At 38.6% G+C, this 26,242-nt stretch overlaps 1 protein-coding gene across 1 annotated transcript in view; it reads right to left on the reverse strand.

Moving 5' to 3' along the window:
- Nucleotides 1-21,348: 21,348 nt before the first annotated feature.
- The window catches only part of OSTF1 (osteoclast stimulating factor 1), a 54,243-nt gene continuing 49,349 nt past the window's right edge, over nucleotides 21,349-26,242 (reverse strand). The window contains exon 10 of the mRNA XM_041745385.1: nucleotides 21,349-21,875. Coding sequence (XP_041601319.1) covers nucleotides 21,817-21,875 — 59 coding nt within the window. The 3' untranslated portion in view covers nucleotides 21,349-21,816. The remainder of the gene's footprint in view (nucleotides 21,876-26,242) is intronic.

Here is a 26,242-nt window from a genome sequence, read left to right on the forward strand (position 1 = left end):
ACTTCCCATATCTTTACTTCAACATGTGCAGAGCACAGTATTTGATTTTGCCCCTACCAACACTGTCCCTTGCGCACCCATCACCCCACCCCAAAATCTCTTGCTAAGTCTTTCCTCTCTTAGTAAATAAGTCCCCATATAACCAATTGTTTAGGCAAACACAAGAATCACCCTCAACTTCTACTTCTCCTTCATTCCATCATATCCAACCTTTATCAACAAGTTCTGTTGTTGAGTCCATGTACAAAATATATCTAGAACCCACCCATTACCTACTTTTCACTGCCAGAACCCCAAGACAAACTACACTGGACATTGCAGGGGTCTTCCTAACCCCATCATCACCTCAACCCATTTTCCACACAGCAAACACTGTAGCTCTCTAGGAAAACAATTTGTTTTTCTTATATCTGTATTTCCATTTTTCCTCTCCCAGAGGAAAAAAAAAAAGGCTTATGCAACTGTAACAACAGCTTGGGTTTCAATCCTTATTACTTCTAAGAGGCAATGTCTCCATTCTCATTAATCTTCTTTTCAATTGTTCTTTTCCCTTTAATAAGTCAATGAAATGCTTAAGGAATATATCCCTCATCTGCCAAGGGAGTCCACTTTTTGACATGTATGCTAGACAAACTAGCTCCATCGTGGTCACAATTCGTGTGAACTCTTCTGCTTAAAATTTTTCAATGACTTCCCTCTGGAGTGAAAGAAAATCTAACACTTTGCTGAAGACTTTATAAGACCCTCACATACTTCTCAAAGTATGGTCATGGTAAAGATGGTAAAGGGCCAGCTTTCTTTTCTCTCTCTCTCTCTTTCTTTTTTTATTTCAAATTCCTTTCTAGTGGATACTTTTATAAGATACAATAAAAATGAATTACTAGAAAAAATAAAACCAGAAAAAAGACCCATCAAAATACAAGTCCAATTTTTTTCATTAGATTGAATAGATATAAAACCACTCTGTCAATCATTTAAAAAGTTTAAGTGCTTATTTTCAATTTCTGTATTTATCCCCTCGTGGACCAGTTAAAGGATTGGCACTGATCTAGACAATCTGGCTCCTGCCTCAGTCTCCCTGCCCTACTTTCTCTATCTTAAACAGAATAAGCTGTTTCCAGCTTCAAGGCACATCACTTCCCCTGGATCTGGAAACTTCACCTCTGCACTCCTCTGCCTGGAGATCTAATCTCATTTTAACCCCTCTTCTCAAACGACTATTTCAATTGAAATAAGTGGCCCTGTTTTTCTCTACCAGGTCACTTCGTCCATTCCTGCATAACACTTGCCATAATTCATACTCTTGGTTTACTTGCTTACTGTGTGTCTCTGAAATTAGGTCTCAGTTTAATAAAGGCAAGAACCATGTCACCTTTATTCACCACCACCATCTGGCATACACTAGGCACTCCATAGCTATTGGCTGAGTGACTGAATGAATGAATAAATGAGTGAGTTTTTCTGTTGGAGTACATTAACAGCCATGCTATCTATCCTTGAATATCCAGCATTTGGGCCAGGCCAACTCACCGAAAATGAAATTCAAAGGTGTACCATTATTCTGTGGCTGTGTTCAACTATTTATTTATATTCAAAATTCCCTGGAGGAGAGTACTAAATCCAAAATTATATAATGACAGAATTGTCTGCTATTAAGTGACCTTAATGGTACTTAGTGCAAAGGAAAAATCATTCTGAGTGTCTCCCATCCTTGTAAATAATGTCACAAATATTCTCTTATTCACTCAGTGTAAATGTCTAGCATTTACACTCCATTTAGATAATGCCATCAACTCACCGGGGTCAACATTTTAAAGTTAAGATTTAAATTGGCACAACTAGAGGAAGAGGAGAGACCAGTACTATGGTTTTTGTTGTTGTTTCGTGGCAGTTTTGTTTTATGGTTTTTATTTTGTTTTTTATTTGGAGGTTGTTGTACAATAATCTGAATATGAAAGACAAGTCACTCAAAAACAAAAATCTCTAAGCATATATGACTTCTCGAAACCTTGTTGAAAAAAAAAGGCTTGATGAGCAGGTGGTGTCCTAGTCAACGACTCTGAAAAAAAAATGAAATGAAATTTAACTTCTATACTGTCATCTTGAAGAAATTCAATTAATCATTATGCACACAGAGAGTATTTTTTAAGATGTAACAATCCACATTTGAAATACTAAATAAGAGATTAGAGGGTGGGGGTTAGAGAGGAAGTGTGGAGATAAATTACAGAAGCTTCAAAGCCAAAGCTAAACATTGGGTATGAGCCAAGAATTAGATTTCAGAATCTCCAACCAAATAACAAAGGACCTGGAGAACTAAGAGAAGGTACTTCCGTGAATGTCTAAATATCCTTCTTCCAGGTTAATGACTCCAGGCAGGAATAAGAGAGAGGAAAGCAGTTACCCCTAGATCCTTCCACAGAGCCTAGTCTCAGACTTCCATTATCCAAGATGCTACCACCAAAAAAAACACTAACCAAACTGTTGCTTTGCTTCAGGATGCATTGTTTGTTTTCCCTCCTTTTGGTTGTAAGCTCCTTTAGAAAAGAAACTTTATGTCTCAGGTTCATACTTAAAGCTCAGCTAGAACATTGCCTCAAAAATAAGAGGAGGTCAATGAATATTGTTGAGTGAATGAATAAACCACTTAATGTTTGAGTGTTCAGCAAGTGATGTATACAGCTCTGTTCATTTGAACATGTATTAAATTTTATACCCAATTTTACAATAACTGCTGAGAAAGAGATAACTAAAGAAATTTTAAAAATTAACCACTAACCTAAATGACAAAAACAACAGAAGTACCGGGATCCCTGGGTGGCGCAGCGGTTTGGCTCCTGCCTTTGGCCCGGGGCGCGATCCTGGAGACCCAGGATCGAATCCCACGTCAGGCTCCCGGTGCATGGAGCCTGCTTCTCCCTCTGCCTATGTCTCTGCTTCTCTCTCTCTCACTGTGTGCCTATCATAAATAAATAAAATTAAAAAAAAAAAAACAACAGAAGTACCCAAGGCAGGGAGGTGCAGGTGGGGGAATTGGATGAGGTGGTCAAAAGGTACAAGCTTCCAGGTAGAAGATAAATAAGGAGTGGAAATGGAATGTACAATATGATGACTATAGCTAACCCTACTATCTGGAATATACATCACTTTTTTCTTTAGTTTTTCTTTGTTTTATATCTATGTGAGATGACAGATGTTAACTAAATTGATTGTGGTGATCATTAAACAATGTGAGTCATGTCATTATGTTGTACATTCTAAACTTACCCAGTGCTCTGTGTCATTTACATCTCAGTAAAACTGAGGACAAAACGATTAACCACAGCTCCTATCCTCGGGAACATACAGTCTAATTGAAGAGGCAACCATGTGCATTTGGTGGCATCTGCAACATAGTAGAGTTGGCGGCTCCAAGCTTTCATTTACCACAGAAACACTGAAAAGCAAGCAGAAGCTATCAGAAACACCTTTGTCAGAACTGTACCAACATATAGTGAATCAAGAGAAAGACACTTCAACATATGAAGTCAATTTTGTGGCAATCTTACTTGCCCTTGCTTCATCTCCTCCCTGACAGGGCAGCCATTTTGGTCCTGAATAAGTGGGTGCCTGTGCTCCCAACCTTCTCTCTAGTTCAGCAGGGAGCAGTGCAGACCTTATTCACAAATTGTGCATATCTGTTCTAAGCAGTCTGGGGACTATCATTTATGCAAGGCAATTATCTGTTTTACTTAACTCAGGAATAAAGCCAGAGAAGTGGTCTGCATTGCTCAAAAACACTGCAAGGCAAACTAACTATTTTTAGACACCTGGGACAAAGATTACAGTCTAAATATACAACAGGCTGCCTAAAGCAAAAGTTAGGGAAAGCTTGAGGGGAGGGGGTAATTAGGACATTCAAAAGCAGCCATGTACACTGGAATTTAGAAAGCCACATGGCATGCCCAGGGCAAGACACATGCCGAGAAAGAACCTGAGAAGATTGTAAGCCTTCACCTTGGGCTGGTCCCTAAGTTAGGAGCCAACCTGGTCAAGTTTTGAAGGAGGGCCTCAGGGCAGAGCACTTTATCTCTCTTTATTTCTCTCATGCTCTCTTTCTCTGCCTCTTTACCACCACCACCACCCCACCCCGCTCTCTGGTTCTCTCTCAAATAAATAAATAAATAAATAAATAAATAAATTTTTTTTTTAAAGCAACAGGGGCATCTGGGTGGCTCAGTGATTGAGTATCTGCCTTTGGCTCAGGGCATGATCCCAGGGTCCTGGTATTGAGTCCGGCAATCAAGTTCCCCGCTGGGAGCCTGCTTCTCCCTCTGCCTATGTCTCTGCCTCTCTCTGTGTCTCTCATGAATAAATAAATAAAATCTTAAAAGAAAGAAAGAAAAGAAAGAAAAGAAAGAAAGAAAGAAAGAAAGAAAGAAAGAACGAAAGAAAGAAAGAAAGCTGCTGGAGCTAATAAATTCAGGAAAATTACAGTATATAAAATCAACACACAAAAAAAATCAGTTGTGTTTCTATACACTTGCAATGAACAGCTCAAAAAAGAAATTAAGCAACTCCACTTACAATAGCATCCAGAAGACTAAAATACTTAGGGGTTGAAATAAATTTAACAAAGGAAGTAAAAGACTCCTATACCAAAAATTATAAAACATTGCTGAAAAAAATTAAAGACCTTAAATAAATGGGAAGACATCCCAGGTTCATGGGTAGGAAGACTTAAAATTAAGAGGTCAATACTACCCAAAGCAAACTACAGATTAAAGCAATCCTTATCAAAATCCCTATGGCCTTGTTTTTTTTTTTTTTTTTCAGAAGTGGAAAAGCCAAACCTTAAGTTCATATGGAATTTCAAATAGCCAAAACTATTTTGAATAACAAGGTCAGAGAACTCACCTGTCCCAAATTCAAAACTTACTACAGAGGTACACTAATCAAAACACAGTGGTACTGACATAAAGTAGAATATAGAACAATGGAGTAACATTAAGAGTCCAGAAATAAACTCAAGCATGGATGGCAAATTTGTTTCTTAAAAGGGTGTCAAGTTCATTCAATGGGGGAAAGAACAGGCTCTCCAACAAATGGTGCTAGGACAACTGGTTTTCCACATGCAAAAGAACAAAGTACATCACATTATACTCAAAATGTCAACCTAATATGGATCAATAATATAAACAGAAGAGTGAAAACTATAAAATTCTTAAAAGAAAACATAGGAGTAAATCTTCATGACCTAGGATTCAGTCAGTAATAGAACTTTAGATGTGACACAAGCAATAAAAGAAAAATAGATAAATTTGACTTCATCGATATTAACTTTTGTGTATCAAAGGGCATTATCCTGAAAGTAAAAAGACAACCTACAGAATGGGAGAAAATATTTGTAAATCATATATATGTTAAGGTTTAAATAACCAGAATATATAAAGAATTCCTAGAACTAAATTTTAAAAAGACAAGCAACACAATTTCTAAGTGGGAAAATACTTAAGTAGAAATTTCTACAATAAAGATACACAAATAGCCAAGAAGCACATGAAAATATATTCAACATCCTTCATCACTAGGGAAATGCAAATCAAAACCACAATGTGATAACACTTCAAACCTACTAGGATGTCTACAGAAAATGGAAAATGACAAGTCTTGGCAAGGATGTGGAGAAACTGAATCCCTTCCACACTGCTGGTGAGAATGTGAAATGGCACAGCCCTTGTGGCAAAGAGTTTGGTGGTCCCTTACAAAATATAGAATTGCCATATGATCCAGCAATTCCACTCTTAGGTATAATACCCAAAATAATTTACAACAGGGATTCAAACACATGTATGGCAATGTTCACTGCAGCACTATTCACAGCAGTCAAAAGGTGGAAATAACTTAGGTGTCCACCCATCAACAGATGAATGGAGAAATAAAATATGGTACATCCACCTAATGGAATATTATTCATCCGTAAAATGAATGAAGTTCTCATATATGCTACACCATGGGTGAACTTGAAAATAGTATGCTAAGAGAAAAGCCATGTCTGGATAAATATTATATGATTTCACTCATGTGAAATATCTAGATTAGTCAAATTCATAGAGGTAGAAATAAATGTTAGAGGTTACCAAGGGCTAGGAGAAAAAGAAAATGGGGGTTACAGAGTTTCTGTTCGAGGTGATGAAAATGTTTTAGAAATAGACAGTGATGATGGTTGCACAACCGTGTAAATGTAATTAATACCACTGAGTTGTACATGAGAAAAGTTAAAATGGTAAATTCCATGTCTCGTATATTTTACCACAGTAAGAAACCCATATATAAATAAATAAAATACATGTATGCTAACAAAAGAATGTGAGCAGACACATATCGTGGGAATATTTGTCTTTGAGTAGGGAACTATATTTATTTAACTAACATTTCCCGGTACAGACTCTGTGCTAATGATCTGGTCAACAAACAATAAGACGAGGTCCTTGATTTCAAGGAATTCATGATCCCGTGGAAGAGGCAGACAAGCCTAATGCCCGCTGATAAATTCAGTGATGGATGTACACTTGGGGAACTAAAGAGTGCAGATCCTGATCTGCTAACCCAGATCAGGATAAGTAAAGAAATATGACTAAAGGGTGAGTCAAAGTATTCTGGGCAAGAATAGCAGCTTCTGCAAAGGCTGCTGGTGAGACAAACATGGGGCCTCAGGGAGGAACTATTAGTAGTTGAACAAGGGAGCAGAATTGGGGATGGAGTGGTGGACACTGAGGGGGAGTAAAGGATGAGGTTAAAGACATAAGCGAAAAAACAGACTTAGCCATGCTGAGAAGTCCTCATCTAATCCCGCAGAGAAATCACTGAAAGATTTTAAGCAAGGCAGTAATACAATTATGAGCAGTTCCATGGAGAATGATTTAAGGGCGATAAAATGAAACGGAAGAATTCAGACACTCCTATGAGCTTGAAAGAAAAAGCTTCACAAGACACCAAACCTATCAAGAATGCGGTAAAATCACAAAATGTTTGGTGAATCCTTTGTTGGTAAGACTGAGTAAACAGGCTTTCTCATACATCGCTGATGTAGTGTGATCACACTCTCAGGGTAATTTGACAATACTTATAGAAATGCATGTGCATACTCAGCAGTTCTGAGAATTTATCCTACAGACAGATATGTGTGTAAAATGGGACACATAGAATGTTTATGTACCACTGCACTATTTGTAATTATAAATGATTGGAAGTAATTTAAATGTTCATCAGTTGTAATCTGGTCAAATAGGTTATGGTGCAGCCATACACTGAAATACTACTTGACAATTTAAAAAAATGCAATAAAGCTCTCATGTACATATAGAGAATAATTCCCAAGATAAATTTCTAAACAATAACAAAAATGAAACAACCTCCCCCCCAGAAAGATGTAAAATATAAAACTTCATGTTAACAAAAGGGGCAGAGGTTCTTAAAGAGAAAACGCTATTGCCATGATCAAATTTTAAATAAGAACAACAAATAAAGCAAGGATGAGTATGTGACTATTTGTGTAAAACAAAGGAAAAAGAAATTCTGGATTTAAGAAGAATGCTACCAAAGGCGTTGGTAAAACAACTGGGAAATTAGTATTATAAAAATGTTACATGTCCTGAGTGTCTTGATTATGTTGTGGTTATGTAGGTGAATGTTCTATATTTCTACTTTTTTTTATAATTCACTCAACAATTTTGGCATTAATTACTGTGAATCTCATTTACCCTAGTTTCTGAAATCAAATTCAGTGTTTCCTTCTCTGGAAAATAAATATGTATGCTGCCAACAAATTTAGGCCTTTTAGAAAAATAATAGGGTCTTTTATGCAACTGACTCCTAACAATACTGGCTGCTCAAAGCCAGTTCTAAATTTCCTCCTGACCCTTGTTCTGACACACTGATCTGTGTGTGTCATAGAAGTTCTGACTTCTATGGCTTTTCTATCTTCTCTGGGTTTTAGGAACATACATAGGAATTAATTTTTAAAGTGGCATCCAGACAGACTTTACACCCATCACAAAATTAACTCAAAATAGATCATAGACCTAAATGTACAATGCAAAACTACAAAATTCCTTTAAGATAATATAGGAGAAAAACCTAGTCGTCCTTGGGTATGATAATGTCTTTTTAGATATAACACCAAAGGGGTGCCTCGGTGGGCTTAGCCAGTTAAGGATCTGCCTTTGGCTAAGGCATAATCCCAGGGTCCTGGGATCTAGCCCTGCATCAGGCTCCCCAGTCAGCAGCTCCCTCTGCTGTTCCCCTGACTTGTGCCCTCTGGCTCTTTCTCTCTGTCAAATAAATAAATAAAAATCTTAAAAAAAAAAAAAATCACCATCAAAGACCTGATCCATGAAAGAAATAAATCCTAAACTGGACTTCATTAAAATTAAACAATTCTGCTCTGTGAAAGATAATATTAAGAGAATAAGACCACCTCAGACTGGGAGAAAATATCGGCAAAAATCATATCTGATGAATGAACATTACCCAAAATATAAAAAGAACTCCTAAAATTCAATAAGAAAATAACTAGATTTTAAAATGTGTCAAAGAGGGGATCCCTGGGTGGCGCAGCAGTTTGGCGCCGCCTGCCTTTGGCCCAGGGCGCGATCCTGGAGACCCGGGATCGAATCCCACGTCGGGCTCCCGGTGCATGGAGCCTGCTTCTCCCTCTGCCTGTGTCTCTGCCTCTCTCTCTCTCTCTCTCTCTGTGTGTGACTATCATAAATCAATAAAAAAAAAATTAAAAAAAATAAAATGTGTCAAAGAATATGACAGACACCTTACCAAAGAAGACATAAGGTGGCAAATTATAAGAAAAGATGCTCTACGTCAGATGTCATCAGGGAAATGAAAATTATAGCAACAAGCAGACACACTACACACCTCTTCTGAATGCCTAAATCCAAAACAGACAACAAAGGCTGGTGAGAAGGTGGAGAAAGAGGAATTCTCATTCATTGTTGATGGGAATGCAAAATGGTGAAGCCCCTTTGAAAGGTGGCTTCTGACAACACTAAACATACTCTTACCTTACGATCCAGTCATCATGCTTCTTGGTATTTATCCAAAGGAACTGAAAATTTATGTCCGCACATTAAAAAAAAAAAAAACCAGCACACCCATATTTATAGCAGCTTTATTCTTAATTGCCAAGACTTGGAAGAAACTGAAGTATTCTTTGGTAGGTGAATGGATACATAAACTATGGGACATCCAGACAATGGAACATTACTCAATGCTAAAAAGAAATGAATTATGAAGCCAAGAAAAAACACAGAAGCAAATTAAGCACATATTACTAAGTGAAAGAAGCCAATCTTTAAAAGCTACATAGGGTATGATACCAACTATATGACATTCTGGAAAAGGTAGGGGTTGTGGGAGATGGGGAGGAGAGATGACGAGGCAGAGGAAAGAAAACTTTTAAGGCAGTGGAAATACTCTGTACGATACTATAATGAGTGGGTATATGGCACTATACATTTGTCCAAACCCATAGAAAGTACACCACCATGAACCCTATTATGAACTATGGATTTTAGGTGATTGTAATGTGTCAATACAGGTTCATCACCTGTAATAAATCCACCCCCTGGTGGGAGATGTTGATAATGAGGGAAAATGTGGGACAGGTAGTTTATAAGAAATCTCTGAAACTTCCTCTTATTTTTGCTACGAAATATTTTGCTTATTTATTTATTTATTTATTTATTTTACAAAAAAAAAGTGGACTTCAGACTGAAAATGCTATAGAGAGCAGTTGGGAATCTTTGAGTTCAAGGTAAAACATTTAATGTCAGTATTCCTTACTTATCACAAAGTTATATTCCTTATTTTGGAAGCCTGGATCTGTGACTCATCGTTCTCCCAATACCCCTCAAATTAACGTCAGATAGAAAAAAATTCCTAGTCATTAAAATGTGAGACTAAGATCAGATGAGTTATAAATTTTTTCCAGTTCTAGACTTTTTCTCCCTTTGTAACTGGATGAATTATGAATAGGTACATCTTCTGGGCACACGAATTTCTAGATCAACAAGTAAAATAGTATGCCCTACATCCTCTTTTATACTTCAGTTTGACCCATACTAGATAAAAATAAAAATTTAAAGATATATATGTTAAAGTTCAAAGAAGGCAGGAACTCAACATTTACTGAATGAATATGACAAGCATTTTCTGCACATTAGCTTTTGAAATCTGCACAATCATCCTGAGTGGTAACCAAAAGCCTCATTTCAGAGGTGAGGAAACATACTCAGAGAGGTTTGGTGACTTGCTTGAAGTGATTCAGCAAGTTTGTAGTTAATCTGTGACTCCAATTCAGCTCCCTGAAAGTGAATGCACTCTTCTCTATGCCATACTTTGTAAATCATACTGTCTTCTGTTAGTAAAAGGGGAAGTCAGAATATTTTGTGCTGTTTTTACTTTTTCTGAGAATGGCTTGCTCTACTTGAAATTTCCAAGAATGTCTACAGAGATAAGTTCTTAAGAAATCTATATTTAAAGTGTTTTGTATTTCTGAATCATTGGGAATGATTCTGTCAATGATATAAACTGACATTTTGGACTTGTTGCAAGCATTTCAAAAATAATAAATTCTATATAAATCACAAAACCAGCAAATCTTTATGCAAGTTCATGTATTTCCCTGAATTGTAGTGTCAAGCATCTGTTTGGGAAGCACTTATTTGATTTCAGAATTCAAGTAGTATCGATTATACTTCAGCAACACCCACAACTAATCTTCTCTTTTCCTGAAATCTGAAAGAGCGTGTCTATTTTAGAATTATTCATCATGTACAAACATATATAATTCATATAAATATTCTTTATGTACATATAGAAAGTATAGTACACAATAAGAAATATATAGTCTTCTCCTCTTCCTAAAGAACATAGTTCCTAAAATCCTTGGGCTCTTAAGTGGTAAGTGTCTTTTTGTATACTAGTGATAGGACTCGTGGCTGGGGGTTCCTGGAGAGCTTCAGGATGAAAATTGGTTGACAGAACAACCAGCCATGTGATTAGAGATTGGAACATTTAGGACAGAAACTGGAAGTTGAGTTAATCACCTACAGTCAATGATTTAATCAATCATGCCTATGTAATAAAGCCTCTGTAAAAACCCTAACCAAAAGGGTCTGGAGAAGGTGCTGGAGGGTGGTGCGCTCATGGCATCAGCTCCACACCCTTACCCCATACCTCACGCTATTCATCTCTTCCATCTGGCAGTAAAACTAGTAAACTGTTATTCTGGAGTTCTGTGAGCCATTCTAACATCTTATCAAACTTGAGAAGGGGTTCATAGGTACATCCTATTTGTAGCCAGCCAGTCAGAAGCACAAGTGACAACATGGACTTGTGATTGGCCTCTGAAGTTGGGAGGGTGGGGGCAGTGGACGACAGCCTTGTAGGACTGAGCCTTTAATCTTTGGGGTCTGGCACTAACTCCAAGTAGGTAGTGTCAGAATTGAAATAAAGGACATCCAGTTGACATCCAGAGACTTGGAGAATTGCTTCATGTGGAAACTCCACATGTCCATGTCAGATATGCGGACAGTAGGGAAAAAGGGTTTTTTTAGCCTCTAATGAGAGCTATCACAAATTTGCTTACCTATGGCAATCTCTAAGACCAAGTACTTGAACCTATGCTGATGATTCACTCACCAGCTTATTCAAAAAGCACTTTGGCTGGCACTGGGTCTAGGGGCCTGGGTGGGGGGTCGGCATGAAGAAGGAAGCCGGCAGCCAGGAGAATGGCCATTAGAAATGTTGCAGCAACAGGGGTGCTCACTGCTGCTGAGGCAGGGTGGCAAGGTGATGGAACAGGTGACACCAATTAGGGGGCGACGCTGTCTTCCAGGTGATGAAGAAACAGCTGCATTTGGTGGAGAGACCTCTTGGACCAGGTCTCTATTGGCTCAGTGGCAACGCGAGGGTTGGCTCCGGTGACTCCTGCCCACGGCTGTGCTTCAAGCTCATGGGCCTCCCCTTGCAGGTGCCTGCCAAGCAGTGGTCCTTGCTCAGTCCACTGTCCTATGGCAGAAAATTGAGGATTTACAATTACAGCTCAATTATCATCCAGGCTGCAGCACAGATCCTGTGCCCCTGGGCCTAAGCGGTGCTGAGGGAGAGATGAAGGCTTCTACAGTAAATGCCCAGGGAAGGAAAACAAACAAATACACATACATCTGAAAGACAGGCAGGAAAGTCCTGGGCACAGGAACAGGTCCACGTGGAGGTGGGGGGTTAGAATCTAGGCACCTACACCTTTCCTGCTGCCTCACCCCCCCAGCAAAAATGGAAATAAAGGGAAATCTGATTTGCTCTCAATTTTTTTTTAAATAAGAAATTTAATTAAAAAAGGATTTACTAAACCTGTACATAAATGTTTATAGCTTTTTATAATTGCCCAAAACTGGAAACAAGCCAAATGTTCAGCAACAAACCATGTTCCATTCATAGAATTCAGTATTAGCAACAAACCTGGATGATCTCAAAGGCATTACGCTGAGTAGAAGTGTCTCAAAACATTACACACTTTATGATTCCATTTATATGATGTTCTGGAAAAGACAAAACTAGAGAGATGAAGAGCAGATCAGTAATTGGCCAGGGGCATGATCATCAATGGAAAGTGGAAAGCACACAGTTATTTGGGATACCAGAACTGCTCTGTATCCCTGTATCCTGATTATGTTGGGGTTTATAAAACTCTGTATGTGTGTTAAAATTCATAGAACTTGGGCAGCCCGGGTGGCTCAGCGGTTTAGCATCGCCTTCGGCCCAGGGTATGATACTGGAGACCTGGGATCGAGTCCCATGTCAGGCTCCCTGCATGGAGCCTGCCTCTCCCTCTGCCTCTCTCTCTCTCTCTCCTCTCTGTGTATTCTCATGAATAAATAAATAAAATCTTTAAAAAAAATTCATAGAACTTTACATAGAAAAGGGAGGGATCCATCTTATGCACAGTTTTTTGTTTTTGTTTTTTTTTAACTTAAACAGTCTACACCAGGCATTTTGCTGCGGCAAAAGCAATGGTGGACTGTTATCATCAAAGAGCTCAATGTGGAGCAGCTCCAGTGGCCCAGCGGTTTAGCGCCACCTTCAGCCCGGGATGTGATCTTGGAGACCCGGGATCGAGTCCCACATTGAGCTCCCTGCATGAAGCCTGCTTCTCCCTCTGCCTGCCTCTCTCTCTCTCCCTCTTTCATGAATAAATAAAATCTTTTTTTAAAAAAAGAGCTCAATGTGGAAAGGCACGGATATAACCACAAAGTACAGCACAAAAATATTTGCTATATGGTAACTGAAAAATTAAAATAGCAAATGTTATAAGCAACGAAAGGAGAAAGAGATTTCCAGCTTAATTGAACTGAAAATGCTTCAGAGAGAGAGGCTGCAGGATGGGGCAACTGGGTGAGGGAAATTAAGGAGGGCACATGATACGTAAGTGTTCTATGCAACTGATCAATCACTGAAGTCTACCTCTGAAAATAATAATACACTATATGTTAATTGAATATAAATAAAGTTAAACTAAATTTTTAAAAAATGCTTCAGAGCAGAGATGGCACTGGGTCTATTTCAAGCGCAAGAGAAGGCAGCTGATTATTTAGATATGATCTCATGTCGATAGTGTGCAGGAAGGAATGGAACAGAAGTGTCTGAGGACAGAAAGTGTGCCTTCTTAGAAGATAAAGAATTTGGGGAAAGCCTTAGCTAGGGTGCTGGCCAACTAGCACAGTAAGCCTTTGCAGGCAATGGGACCCACCCCTGCAGGGTGCCCTGGAGACCATGTGGAAGATGAGCTTGGTCCACTTCTTCATTTTATTCCCACCAATTAAGTTTTTTGGCCTCATTTATAAATATGGAGCATACGTTCATCTTCCTTGTCACAACTGTGGCTCTTCTTCATACTTGTAATTATGCTACCTCTTATCTGTAGTTTATCCTGAAATATGTAAGAATGTCCCTGATCAGTAAGGAGTCTGTTTCTCCCTCTCTCTCTACCCTTCCCACTGCTTGTGCTCTCTCATTCTCTTACTTTCTGTCAAATAAATAAAATCTTTTTTAAAATCTTTTTTTTAAAAAAGAGTAAGACTGGGTTGTAAACTGGATGGAAGTGATGAAGAAGCTGGAAAGGAAAAACAAACAGATCTGGAGGCAAAGTTCTAAAGGAAATGTAAGTTTGTCAATTGTTTTATTCTTGTCCAACAGCATTTAAATATTAGTTTGTTTTAATCAATATTTATAAATGAAACCAATTTTTCTTTATTTAAGAAACACATGGGGATCCCTGGGTGGCGCAGCGGTTTGGCGCCTGCCCTTGGCCCAGGGCGCGATCCTGGAGACCCGGGATCGAGTCCCACGTCGGGCTCCCGCTGCATGGAGCCTGCTTCTGCCTCTGCCTGTGTCTCTGCCTCTCTCTCTCTCTCTCTCTCTCTCTGAGTGTGACTGTCGTAAATAAAAAAAAAAATAAAGAAAGAAAGAAACACATGCAGGGCAATTAAATAATACTTGAGAATAGGTAATTCTAACTTCAACTAAAAACTTAAAGCTATTTCAGGCAACAGCATGATGTAAATCAACGTTTGAGAGATCAAAAAATAGACAATCTCTCAAATCACAATGAAAAACTCCTTACTGGTATGGAGACAAGTAAGAATTATGGGTTTTACAATATAGAGAACAAGAAAATAATATATGACTGAAGAATTCTTTAAAAATGAGAATTGGTAGCTTTTCTCACAGTAAAGAAATTATGCTAAAAAAGAAAAATGACATACAGAGAATAAAGTTTGCTATATAGCTTGTAGTAAAAAGGAAAATGTGACAGTACTAAATGTATATTGTTATAGTTTTAGTATTAAACCACAACTGTAGGCAACAGGAGGAACCCCCCAACTAATCTGAACACAAAGAGATTTTTCCTGTTGGTATGAATATATGTGAAATCATTAACACTGCAATAAAAAAATATATGCAAACCATTAAAATAAGCAAGGCACATCAATGAAAACAGGAAATGAAACCAGCCTTGTATTCTTATTCATTTGAAGTCATTACCAACTTTACAGGGCTCTTGGTTCAAAGGAAAATATAGCAGCCACAAACGTGGACTGAAACATTGCCTATTTACCATGGTTTCATTTCTTAGGATTCATCCATTGGTCAAAATGATGAGGCTGCTGGACAAGTACTAAGTCAAACCGCTCAACATATTTAGTTATTATTCTTCAATTTAAAGAGCAGATACCTCCAACATAAAAATGTTAACAGGTATTTGTTAAACATCCAGCAATAGTCCTTGCTGATGGATGAGAAAGAGAGAAAGCACAGGGAACAGTGACAGCCTGTGATTGCATATATTCCACAGAATGAAGTCATATTATTGCAGTGACTCAGACACCATAAAAATTAGGACACAAGTATTTCAATTCCTTTTCATCTAGGATAGCCAAGAGAGGCCAGCCACAAAACAAGGATCATAAACTCACTTATTTCAAATTTTATTTTGGCTAGCATTTCAATTTTTCCCCATATTAACCTTTTAGCAGGAGATAAAAGTGGAAAAAAAATAGCTGATGCAATCAGCCCTTTCTGATTTCCCCTCTGTGTGGCTAAAATGCAATTGATTGAAGGAAAAAAAGGAAGGGTGAGGCACGAGAGAGAGAGAGAGAGAGAGAGAGAGAGAGAAATATACAGGACCTGGAAAACCAGTAAGTAGGGAGTTTGGTGGGTCAGTCAGTTAAGCATCTGCCTTTGGCTCAGATTATGATCCCGGGGTCCTGGGTTCAAGCCTTGCATCAGGTTCCCTTCTCAGCAGGGGGAGTCTGTTTCTCCCTCTCCCTCTCTTTCTCTGTGCTCTCCCTACACCCCTCTCTCTGTCAAATAAATAAAATCTTTAAAAATAAATAAAAATACTAATTAAAAAAAATTCACTGATGTAAAGAAGCATACCTATAGTGGGAAAACAATCTCTCACAAAACAACACAATCTGGAAAGAAAAGACCCACGGCAACGATCTCAAATCCCATGTATTCGATTCCTCATCAGTGATCAGTTCTGCAATGACCTTGCTGTGGTTTCTAATAGAAAGTCAATGGGAAAGGGGTATCTGGGTGGCTCAATCTGGTTAAGTGGCTGACTTTGGCTCAGGTTATGATCTCAGGGTCCTGGGATGGAGCCCCATACGGGCCCCCTGCTCAGTGGGAAGGCTGCTTCTCCCTCTGCCCCTCCCCCCACTCATTCCCATGTATGCACACTCTCTCAAATAAAATCTTATGAAAAAAGCCACTTCTGAACCTCAGGCTTTATCTATTTAAAAAGCAGAAGAGGAGCTCGACATTGTACTGAATAAGTCATATCTAAGGACAGCTCATGGACAAATTTTAAGAAAATTCTTATACTAGCAGTTATAGTGTTCTTGCTGAAATTTCCTAGTGGGGAATAAATGCTTAATAGTTTAGAGGTAGTAGCAGCAGGAGTAATTAATGAATTCTCCCAACAGTTCAGAAAAAAACACTGCCAACTAATAAGGAAAAATGGAGCAAGAGAGAGATAAGGCACAATTTCCAGTTTTGAGAGAGAGAAGAAAGACATTCACAAATTCCATAGTTATCTCTAAGCGATGACCCAAAGGTTAAAAACCAATGAAAAGCGTATGACTCATAGAACAATACCCATGGCTCTGCTAAATGTACCTAAAGATACAGTAAAAACCTCCCACATCAACTTGGCTGGGGCAAAGTAGAACTTCAAGTATTCTTACATACTGAGATCTGCTATCGAAACCCAGCTCTGAGATGAACCCAGTTCTTCACGCGTCCTACTGCAGACGAGGGGTATCACGTGCCTCAAAGTTCACATAGCAACCACCGTGGGTTATGCTGTAATCTAGGTTCTTAGGAAAGGTTCCTGATCAAGGTCCTCTTAAAAACTGATGCAGCAATGACACTTTGAATTCACATGAGCCAACATATCTGAGCCTCGTTACTGGGCTCAGAAATGCCAGGGTAAGGGCTGCAGGATGGGTTTTCCCTGAGCCACTGTCATGGTGGTGCAATCCCTCTTGCTAAGAGCTCTTCAGAGCTGTGGATTTCTCTGAAGCTCTTTCTAGTCATCAATGAGTGACCTCTGGCTAATTCTTCACACCAACCTGAGTCCAAAGAGGCCTCATTTCCACATCTGAGACTTAGTCTTCATTTAGAAGGCATCTTCTTAACTTCAGGCAATAGGTATGATTTACCCCTGAGTTACAGCTAATGAATCTGAATGTTTTAGGTAATGTGTCCAAGGTCACTCAGCAATAAACAGTAGAGCCAGACCTGAATCCAGAGTTCCACCCCAAAGCCCATACTCTTAGCCACTTCTTGAAGCATCATGATTTTGTATCAGAAGTCTGTTTAACTTAGAGAGGGTCACTATTTCTCCTTTGCTACTCACCCTCTTTCCTCCTAGTCTCTTCTTCCACTTTCCTTCCCGCTCCCTCTCAGGCTAACTCATACTTTTGTATTTCTTCAGTTTTCAGCCATAGCCAGGAACCTGACCTCACCCCAGCCCCCAGTTTGCAAGAATGAAGTATAGGTGGAAGGCTGAGCCTGCTAGGAGCCCCAGGCAGATGGCCACTGGCAGAAGACAACAGAACTGCTTGGGAAGTGGGAGGAGGTATCCTACATGTCCATGCAAACTCCCAGACTTGAGTAAGACAATATTCTCTAACCCTTCCCAGGCACACAGTTCGTTTTATGATCACACGGAAATGTGAGGAGCTCTCAGACCATCTGAGGAAAATGTTGAAGTTAGCAATACAAATTCAGAGCAAAGCGATTAGTTGCTAATCAAGGCTTTCCTTCTTTTGCACTCATTTATAGTTATTGCAAAGAGAGGAGAATTTGGAAACTCGTTCATCAAATCATATTTCTTCAGGGTTACTGGGAACCAAAAATGCAAAAAATTTTTCTGGGGAGAAATAGGGGAAAATCCTTTTTTTTTTTTTTTTTAAAGGCTCTTAGGATTGGTTTAAATAATACATTTAAGTAAATTAGTAGAAATACTGAATTTATTAGATGCCACATCCAGGGCTTGAGTTGGAAAAGGAGCTGGTTTGTTTCTGCATATTTTTCTGGCTGAATGTGAATGGCATCCTCTGCCAGATGCAGTAGGCTGCAGGTGCATTAGCTCAGGACTTGGCCAGACCTGCACTTCCATCTTCAAGCAGTGTGACCTTGAGCTCACTACTTAACTTCTTCAAACCTCAGCCTTTCTGTAAAAAGATAGAGGCATTAATGTTCACCGCCTGGTTTGCTGTAAAGATCAAATGACATCATGTCTGTGAAACTGCCTGGTATAGGAACTGGCAGGGTAGGCATTTAATAAATAGTAGTTTTACTTAATTTTATGTCATTTTAAGGGATGGGCCAATGTAAAGGCTTGTTATTAAGAAATAAGGGGAAAGCAACCAGAAATTTGTGGTCTACAATTTTTCCTTTACTTAAGAAAATCTCACCAAAGCTGTATTTTCAGTTAAAATAGGGAGAACAGAATCTTTTCCATTACTTCTCCCACCAAAACCTCAACTTTCAGTAGAGACTTCAAAGTTTGGCTGTACAATGTATAGCTGTCTATGTATTACTGCTACAAACATATTTACAACATAAAATTCGAGAGAACAAGCACAAAGTCAAAGCCAACAGGGTAAATGCTGATATAAGTTTTAGGCTCCATATAGCCTATCAGAAAATAAATCATCCCTCACAAAGATGAGAAGCACAGAGCTCACAATAAGAAATACTAGTAAATCAGAAATTCTACATAATAAAGAACCTTTATGAAGGTGGCTTATATGGAAAGATTTTATTTTCCTCTGCCTAAAATTATCTGAGATTTCATTTGCAGCACTATTTCCAATTTGTTTTTTAAGATTAAGGAAAAAAAAAGGTCACTACCACTTTGTTCAACATTTCCCTTTAGTGATCAACATGGCCACTCTATTGAAAAAAAAAAAAAACAATGGGGTGGGGAAAGCTCACCAGAGAAATACAGAAATCAACAAATTGACAATGCAAAGCATGGCAGCCCAACAACAAATAATTTGCCGCAGACCAGTCCCAGAAAGTAAACTAAAATGGGAAACTGATAAAAACCATTGTTTGCATGAGGCTACTGGGCTGAAAGCTGGTGTATCTCACTGCCCAACAGGCTGGAAGCCATTTTCTATCTAAAGCACACAATGGACTGGGAAGGAGTTCAGGCCACAGGGGCTGTCAGAAAGCTCAGGTTACAGCAAAACCTCCAGTCATTTCCAGAACATAATCAAAGCTCTCTTCTGCACAGAATCAGAGGGGTAACACGTTCTTAGAACTGTAGAACTGATTTTTGTTGCTGAGTTCAGCATTAAACATCCTTGAAAAAGCAGCCACCAGCTAGGCTGAATAAACGAAAAGAAAAAGCAGATTTTCCCATGAAGTTTCAACCACAGCAAAATGCTACCTCCTTTTTTGTTTCACCAAATTTTGTTTCACCAGCAACTCATGCATATACCTAAGTCAACTCTCCACCCCAAAAAAACTCTGGCTGGCCAACTTTCTAGAATCCTCCTAAGTTCCATAATGTTAAAAGCAATGACAGTGGAGCCACTTGCTACTCTTTTCCTCAAAGACATAAATAATATGCCCAGATCAAGCACAGGGCATTTTCATAAAAATTATCTATACTCATGCAAACTGAATCTCCGTCTATGTTTAAAAAATTAAGTGTTTAGTTGGCATCTATCCTAATCATCCAAGGCCCAAAGTACACAAGAACAAAAAAGTCAGAGATTTCCAAAAGCTTTTTGTTAAGGCACAACCCCCACATTTTATGTTATGTTATTTTATCATTTCATTTTAAAGATTTTATTTTTAAGCAGTCTCAACACTCAATGTGGGGCTCAAACTCACAACCCCGAGATTAATAAGAGTCACAGTCTTCCAACTAAGCCAGCCAGGAGCCCCACAAAAAACCCATTTTAAAGAATAAATCGTTAGGGGCACCTGTGTGGCTCAGTTAGCAGGGCATCTGACTCTTGATTTCGACTCAGGTCATGATCTCAGGATTGTAAGATCGAGACCCATGTCGGGCTCTGCACTGAGCATGGAGCCTGCTTAAGATTCTCTCTCTCCCTCTGCTCCTCCCTGCCCCCACTCATGCTCTCTCCCTCTTAAAAAAATTTTTTTAAATAAAGAAATAAAAAAAAATTTTTAATAAATAAAAATTTTTTTAAATAAAGAATGAATCCCTAAAAGTTCTTTGGGAACAGATGCAATTTCTACAAGGATTTCATATCAATGTACAATTTCTACAAGGATTTCATATCTTCAAATTTATGCTTATGAAGAAATATATATGCTTAACTCAAGTTTAGTAAACATAGTTATGTTGAGGATAAAATACCCTCTTGCATTAATTTCAAACTTTGTGCTCATCCTCTGCTGTCACTATTATACAGATTTCCTTTTCTTAAAATTTGGATGGGGTACTAGAAAGACCTCAAACATACTTCTCAGGATACCCTTCCTCAAGGCACCCACAGAGAAAAAACCCAAACAGTCACAGACAGAAAGCTCTCAGAGTGGCAGTTATTCATTTCCTGAGCTAACCCACTTCCTTCTTCAAACATTTCCTTCTCTGCACCAACGTGTTTTTTGAAATCTATCTGCATCGACGTCCTTGCAAAATATGGTTCTGGGCCGAGGGCCTGGAATCTAGGCAAATACCAACAGTGATGACAAAATTAGAATTGGAATCTCAAACCAAGTGTCACTTCAGGGGTACAGAAGGCTCCCTGCAATATTAATTGATGTTTTAGCCAAAGAATCTGAATTGTTATGAGCTAGAGCCACACTCTGGGAAAACAAATGCTATCAAAGTGAAAAGCCGAACACAAAAAATGTCATAGCTCTTGGCTACTCCATTATAGAAAATGTTGACATCTTCCATGATAAGAAAATCAATTTTTAAAAATTTTTCAGACCACAAGCAAACTGTAATGAGTTGCTGGATTTCTTCATACTAAGTATAACCTGAGAAATACCACTGAAAGTCTAATAATTACTAATGTTATACATATTATTATAAATATATCTTCTCAATGATTATCTTGAGTTTAATCAAAGCAAATATATACAGTGAGCAGAAATTTGGCTATTACGATTCCTTTGTGCTAACAAATGTGAAACATGACTTAAAAAATAAAATCAGCCTTTACCTAAATATAAATATAAAAAGCTTTATTTACTAGCAAATACTGATACCACAAAAACAGACAAAGGAAATACAGTCTCTTAAAATGTTTATTTTTGTCAGAACAGCTGACGATTTTCTGTTAAGTCTTTTGGTTCATTATTTTAACAAGCGTTTCCCCCTTGAAAAATCCATTCAAAATATTTCAATCCTTGAGGTAAAGATCTTTAAGAAAACAAAACAAAAAAATTCTGATTTTTTTAAAGAAAAAAATTCTTAAAATTCCTTTAACTTGATAAATAGAAATAATCTCTTCTTGTTCTACTCTGGTGAACAAAAACATACTTTATACAGCAAAGTATCCAGTCACTTATTGGCAAACTGAAGGTGAAAACCTACCCATTTACACGGTCTATTCAAACACAGTGCAATACTTCCATATTCATATAGACTTTAAAAACAAAACAAAACAAAACAGTTACCAACACTCTTCTGGCAAAGACAAAGGTTTTGGAATGCAAAAGCAACAGAAGTTTTAATCTCAAAGCTCCAGAAGGGAATTAATCTGAGTCTTCATCATCAAGATACTCCTCGGCATTGCTTAATGTTCGAACAGCATCTAAGTAGAATGGGGGAAAAACAAAACAGAGAAATTACAAATTGCTCAGATGTTTTTCACTTTCAAAGCTCCTGATAGCTCAACAAACTGTAATCTTTCCTCAGACCCAGAGACTGTACATCCCCCGCAGATCTTTTTCAACTTTTGCTTTCCTGCCTAACTGCTCAATTTTTGCTGCCAGAGAGGCTGACAAATACAGCTCCCTGCACTTTCTTTAGACATGCGAAAAAATAAAGCACATAGTGCTAAGGTACCATGAATCTATCTCGCCCAAAATGCAACCAGCAACATGCACCATGGTCAGCATGGAACACACAGGAAGCCCCTTCACTCTGACAACTGTACTTCCAACCTCCTCTCCCAATGACAAGTGCATACACATGGCTTTGGTCAGACAGACAACAGTCTGCGGCCTTACCTGAAGGCAATGTCACTGGGCAGAAAGATAACTAATGAAGGGAAAAAAGGAAAAGGAAGAGAATGAAAAAAGGAAAAGGAAAAAGCAGCTTCACTTTTATTTTTAAAAGCACAGATAAAGTAGGCTCAGGAGCAAAAGAATGAAATAAATAAATGTATGTATGTATGTATGTATGTATGTATGTTTGAAATAGAAAGAACCAAACCCCACCATATGTTAAATCAGGCTTGAACAGGGTTATCTGATCTTTAACTGCTCACCTCTTCAACTGTCTAGTTAAATGCTTATGAAGCAACAGGTTACAACGAGGTATAATTTTAGGTGGAAAATTGAAATGCAAGGAGAACCACTGCTAGAGCTCAAAAATGTATGTTATCATGGTCTCTAAATACTATCTCCCCACACTTATTGGAGACATGACTGATGCCAAGTCTGGGGCACAAAAATGTAAAAGATGCTAAGTGGAACCGTTCGTCATGCCATACAACAAGGGTGCTATCAAAGAGAACGTCGTATTAAAAAGATTCAAGATCCAACCTGAAGGGACCTCCTCCACTAGCCAAAGAGGAGCTATCAGTAAGGGTACTAAATACAGTGGATTGCAACACAGCAAATATTTCAACACACAGCAAAGAGAATTCACTAGTCCTCTTTGGAGAACAATAGGGAATCAGTACCTTATTTCAAAAACTCACTAACCAAGACAAAAATCAAGCCTCTATTTCTGCCCCTACTCCACAAACTATTAACTCTGAGTAATCAAACCATGGATGAAGAAAAAAAATTTTTTTTTATAGAATGTCCCATCTGATAACTGAGAAAGGAATGACAGAATTTGAGTATCACTTGTTTTACAACTGTTGGTGAAACAATGGATCTACACAATGATCATCAATGAATGCTAACGTCAGAGGACAATCAACAGGTATTATGTGCCTCTGATGAAACAACACAGCTTTCTTCATGACGTATTATTCCCTCTACCCCTTAGATAGATAAAATGTAAAATCTAATCGAGATTTAACACCAGTTGACAAAAATACAGAGGAGAGAGGAACATGACAAACAACACCAGAGGGTGCGTATATGCAATGTCTAGACTGGGAAAGTCAGGAAAACTGACCCAGCTTCCTTAATAAGTAATTTCCAGGCTAACAAAAGAGGGAGAAAAGATGATTTAAGAGACATATCTCCCATTTAGAGCCTGTTTTTCTTCAGACCCTGACTTCAACTATAAAAAAATTAAGCAAACAGATTAATAAGTAAACAAAGTATAAACAAATGTGTATGGCAAATGTTAGACAATGTCAAGGTTATACAATGATATGAAGGAATTATTAATTTTAGGTATGCTAATGATACTGTAGTTTTTTTTCACTCATTATCTTTACAAATTTAGGAAAATATTGAGAAAAAGGAAGGGACAGGAGAGAGCTGGTACAAAGGAGGTAGAGACAGATTTATTTTTTTATAAGAAGGAAAGATGAAAGAACAAGCAGATATAAGCAGGACAGAGGCAAAATTCAATGATTTCACACCAGCTTCCAAACTACTAGAATTCCACAGGTTGTCTGTATTCGTCTCCATCCTCCTTAATCAGAAGTTCTGGAGATCTGGGTGGAATATACTTTGTTGGATCCACATACACACCAACTTCGTGACTCACTGTAAACTTGGGAAAAGCAGTTTTTCAAGCTAAAGACAAAAAGATAATAACAAAGCTCTTTCCTACCCTACTCTGCTGCTACAATCCTATGTTTTGCCCATTTGAGATGTTTTTTTCCTTCAATGGTTACTTCTGCCCTTTATTTTAAGCTCGTTTATCCTGTTAGCAGAAGATGGCTCACCATGGTGCAAACTTTACTGATAAGAAGTCATGAGACAGGTGTGAACCAGGCAAATAAATTCTTTCACCTTCCTTCCTTTCATGGATTGCTTGCTCTCAAGTAGTTTCTCTGGAAACCTCTCATGTGGCCAAGATCTGAGGAGCTATCTCTCTTCACAACCCATCTTGGGTGGCGGCCATCATATGGTAATGTATCTCCTAGCAGTGCATCCCCTTCCCCCTACCTCACTTCCATTTCTTCTCAGTGTCACTGACCTCAATTGGCACATTCCAAATCAAGCACTAGCACTTAAACGAATGATAAATAGTGGAAAGGCAGACACAGTAACCTAGAAATATCTCATAGACATAGCATTCCATATTAAGTGAAAAGAAGTCAGACTCAAGAAAGTACATGCTGGCCCCATGTGGGGCTCCCTGCTCAGTGGGAGTCTGCTTCTCCCTCTCCCTCTGCCCCACCCCGCCCCCACGTGCTTGGTCTCTCACATGCTCTCTTGCTCTCTAAATAAATAAATAAAATCTTTTTAGAAAAAGTACATACTGTTTTATTCCATTAATATCAAGTTCAAGCATAGGCAAAACCGGTCTATGGTGAGAGAAGGGGAAGATATGGAGGGGGGCTTCTGGAGTATGGATCTACCTTGATCTGAGTTGTGGCAAACAGGTACAAGCACAGTTTATTAAAAAAAAAAAAAAAAAAGCAAGATGATAAACTTAGGATTTATATATTTACTTAATATAAAGTATACCCCAATTTGTAAAATCTGGAAAAAAGGATTTAAAGAGTTGAACCTTCAAGGTGGGGCTGAACCCTGGCCCCACACTTATATCCCCAAGTTACCCTTCAAGGTAACACAAAATAGGATTTATTTTTTCTCTATCAAAAATCCGAGGGATGCCTGGGTGGCTCAGTGGTTGAGTGTCTGCCTTTGGCTTAGGTCGAGATCCCGAGGTCCTAGGATGGAGTACCACATCAGGCTCCCCACAGGGAACCTGCTTCTCCCTCTGCCTATGTCTCTGCCTCTCTCTATGTGTCTCTCATGAATAAATAAATAAAATCTTAAAAAAAAAAAAAAGGTGTACTTTTAAAAGTGGGCAACAACATCAGAATATACTTTTTCCAGGGCAGAGTTTGTGCTGGCAATTAGCTATACATAGCCCGATACTCAACTCCCAATTCCAACTGGGATCACAATACAAATTGAAACTTTTTACTGGATGATTGCAGGCATGAAGCAAGAAAAAAGACAAGAAGAGGTAATGTGAAAACTGAATTATGAAAATTCATTTCTTGGCTCTGTGTGCCAGGCCCCCATATTACCTCGTTAATGAATGGGTCCATTATTAAATCAATACGAATTTAGGAAAGTAGACTAAAGACACTTGGCGTGAACAGAGAAAAAGAGAACTGCCTCCTAATCCTATTCTACAAAGACTGCAGAAAGGTCATGGGGGGAAGAGCAGTTTGCCACCTGCCTCCCCCAGCTCCTGCTGCTCACATGGAGGCTTCTGGGTCCAGCTCTCTGGGGTCCGAAGCAACTGTGGTATTTTCCTTGTCTATCACAATCAAGCTTATAGTACCCATGAGAGTCTGATAATCTGTAGCTCATAAGAAGTCTTACTCCACAGTTAGGGCATTCTGAAAGTACCCACATAGCACCAGGAAGTCAGTGGCAGAAAAAGGAAGTTAGGCCATAGTCCAACTTCCTGAACCAACCAAGGCAGCAAGCAGAAGGTACATGCCTAGTAGAGGTATCACTCCCTCAGATCTGCATATATGGCTTCTCAATCAAAATGTAGGGTTGATGGGGAGCACCACTCAGCTGATAAGTATTTTCTCACTCACTTAGCAGACCCTCAATCCATCTGTGCATGAGTAAATACTTTCAAGAAACACCAGCTCTGCCAAGAGCATTCACAGCTTAAATAATTAAGGAACCCAAGCGGCTTAATGGTTTAATGGTTTACACTCTATCTGAACTGAAGCTAAAAGAAATAAAAATCTAAATTAAAGACCTACCTTGGGTAAAGAATCAAAGGAAAAGCAGATTCGTGAGGAAGGCTAAGATGAGAATTTGGTGATGGACATGGAGGATAATTCTG

The sequence above is a fragment of the Vulpes lagopus genome, chromosome 2 (assembly GCF_018345385.1).
Source record: "Vulpes lagopus strain Blue_001 chromosome 2, ASM1834538v1, whole genome shotgun sequence".
NCBI lineage: Eukaryota > Metazoa > Chordata > Mammalia > Carnivora > Canidae > Vulpes > Vulpes lagopus.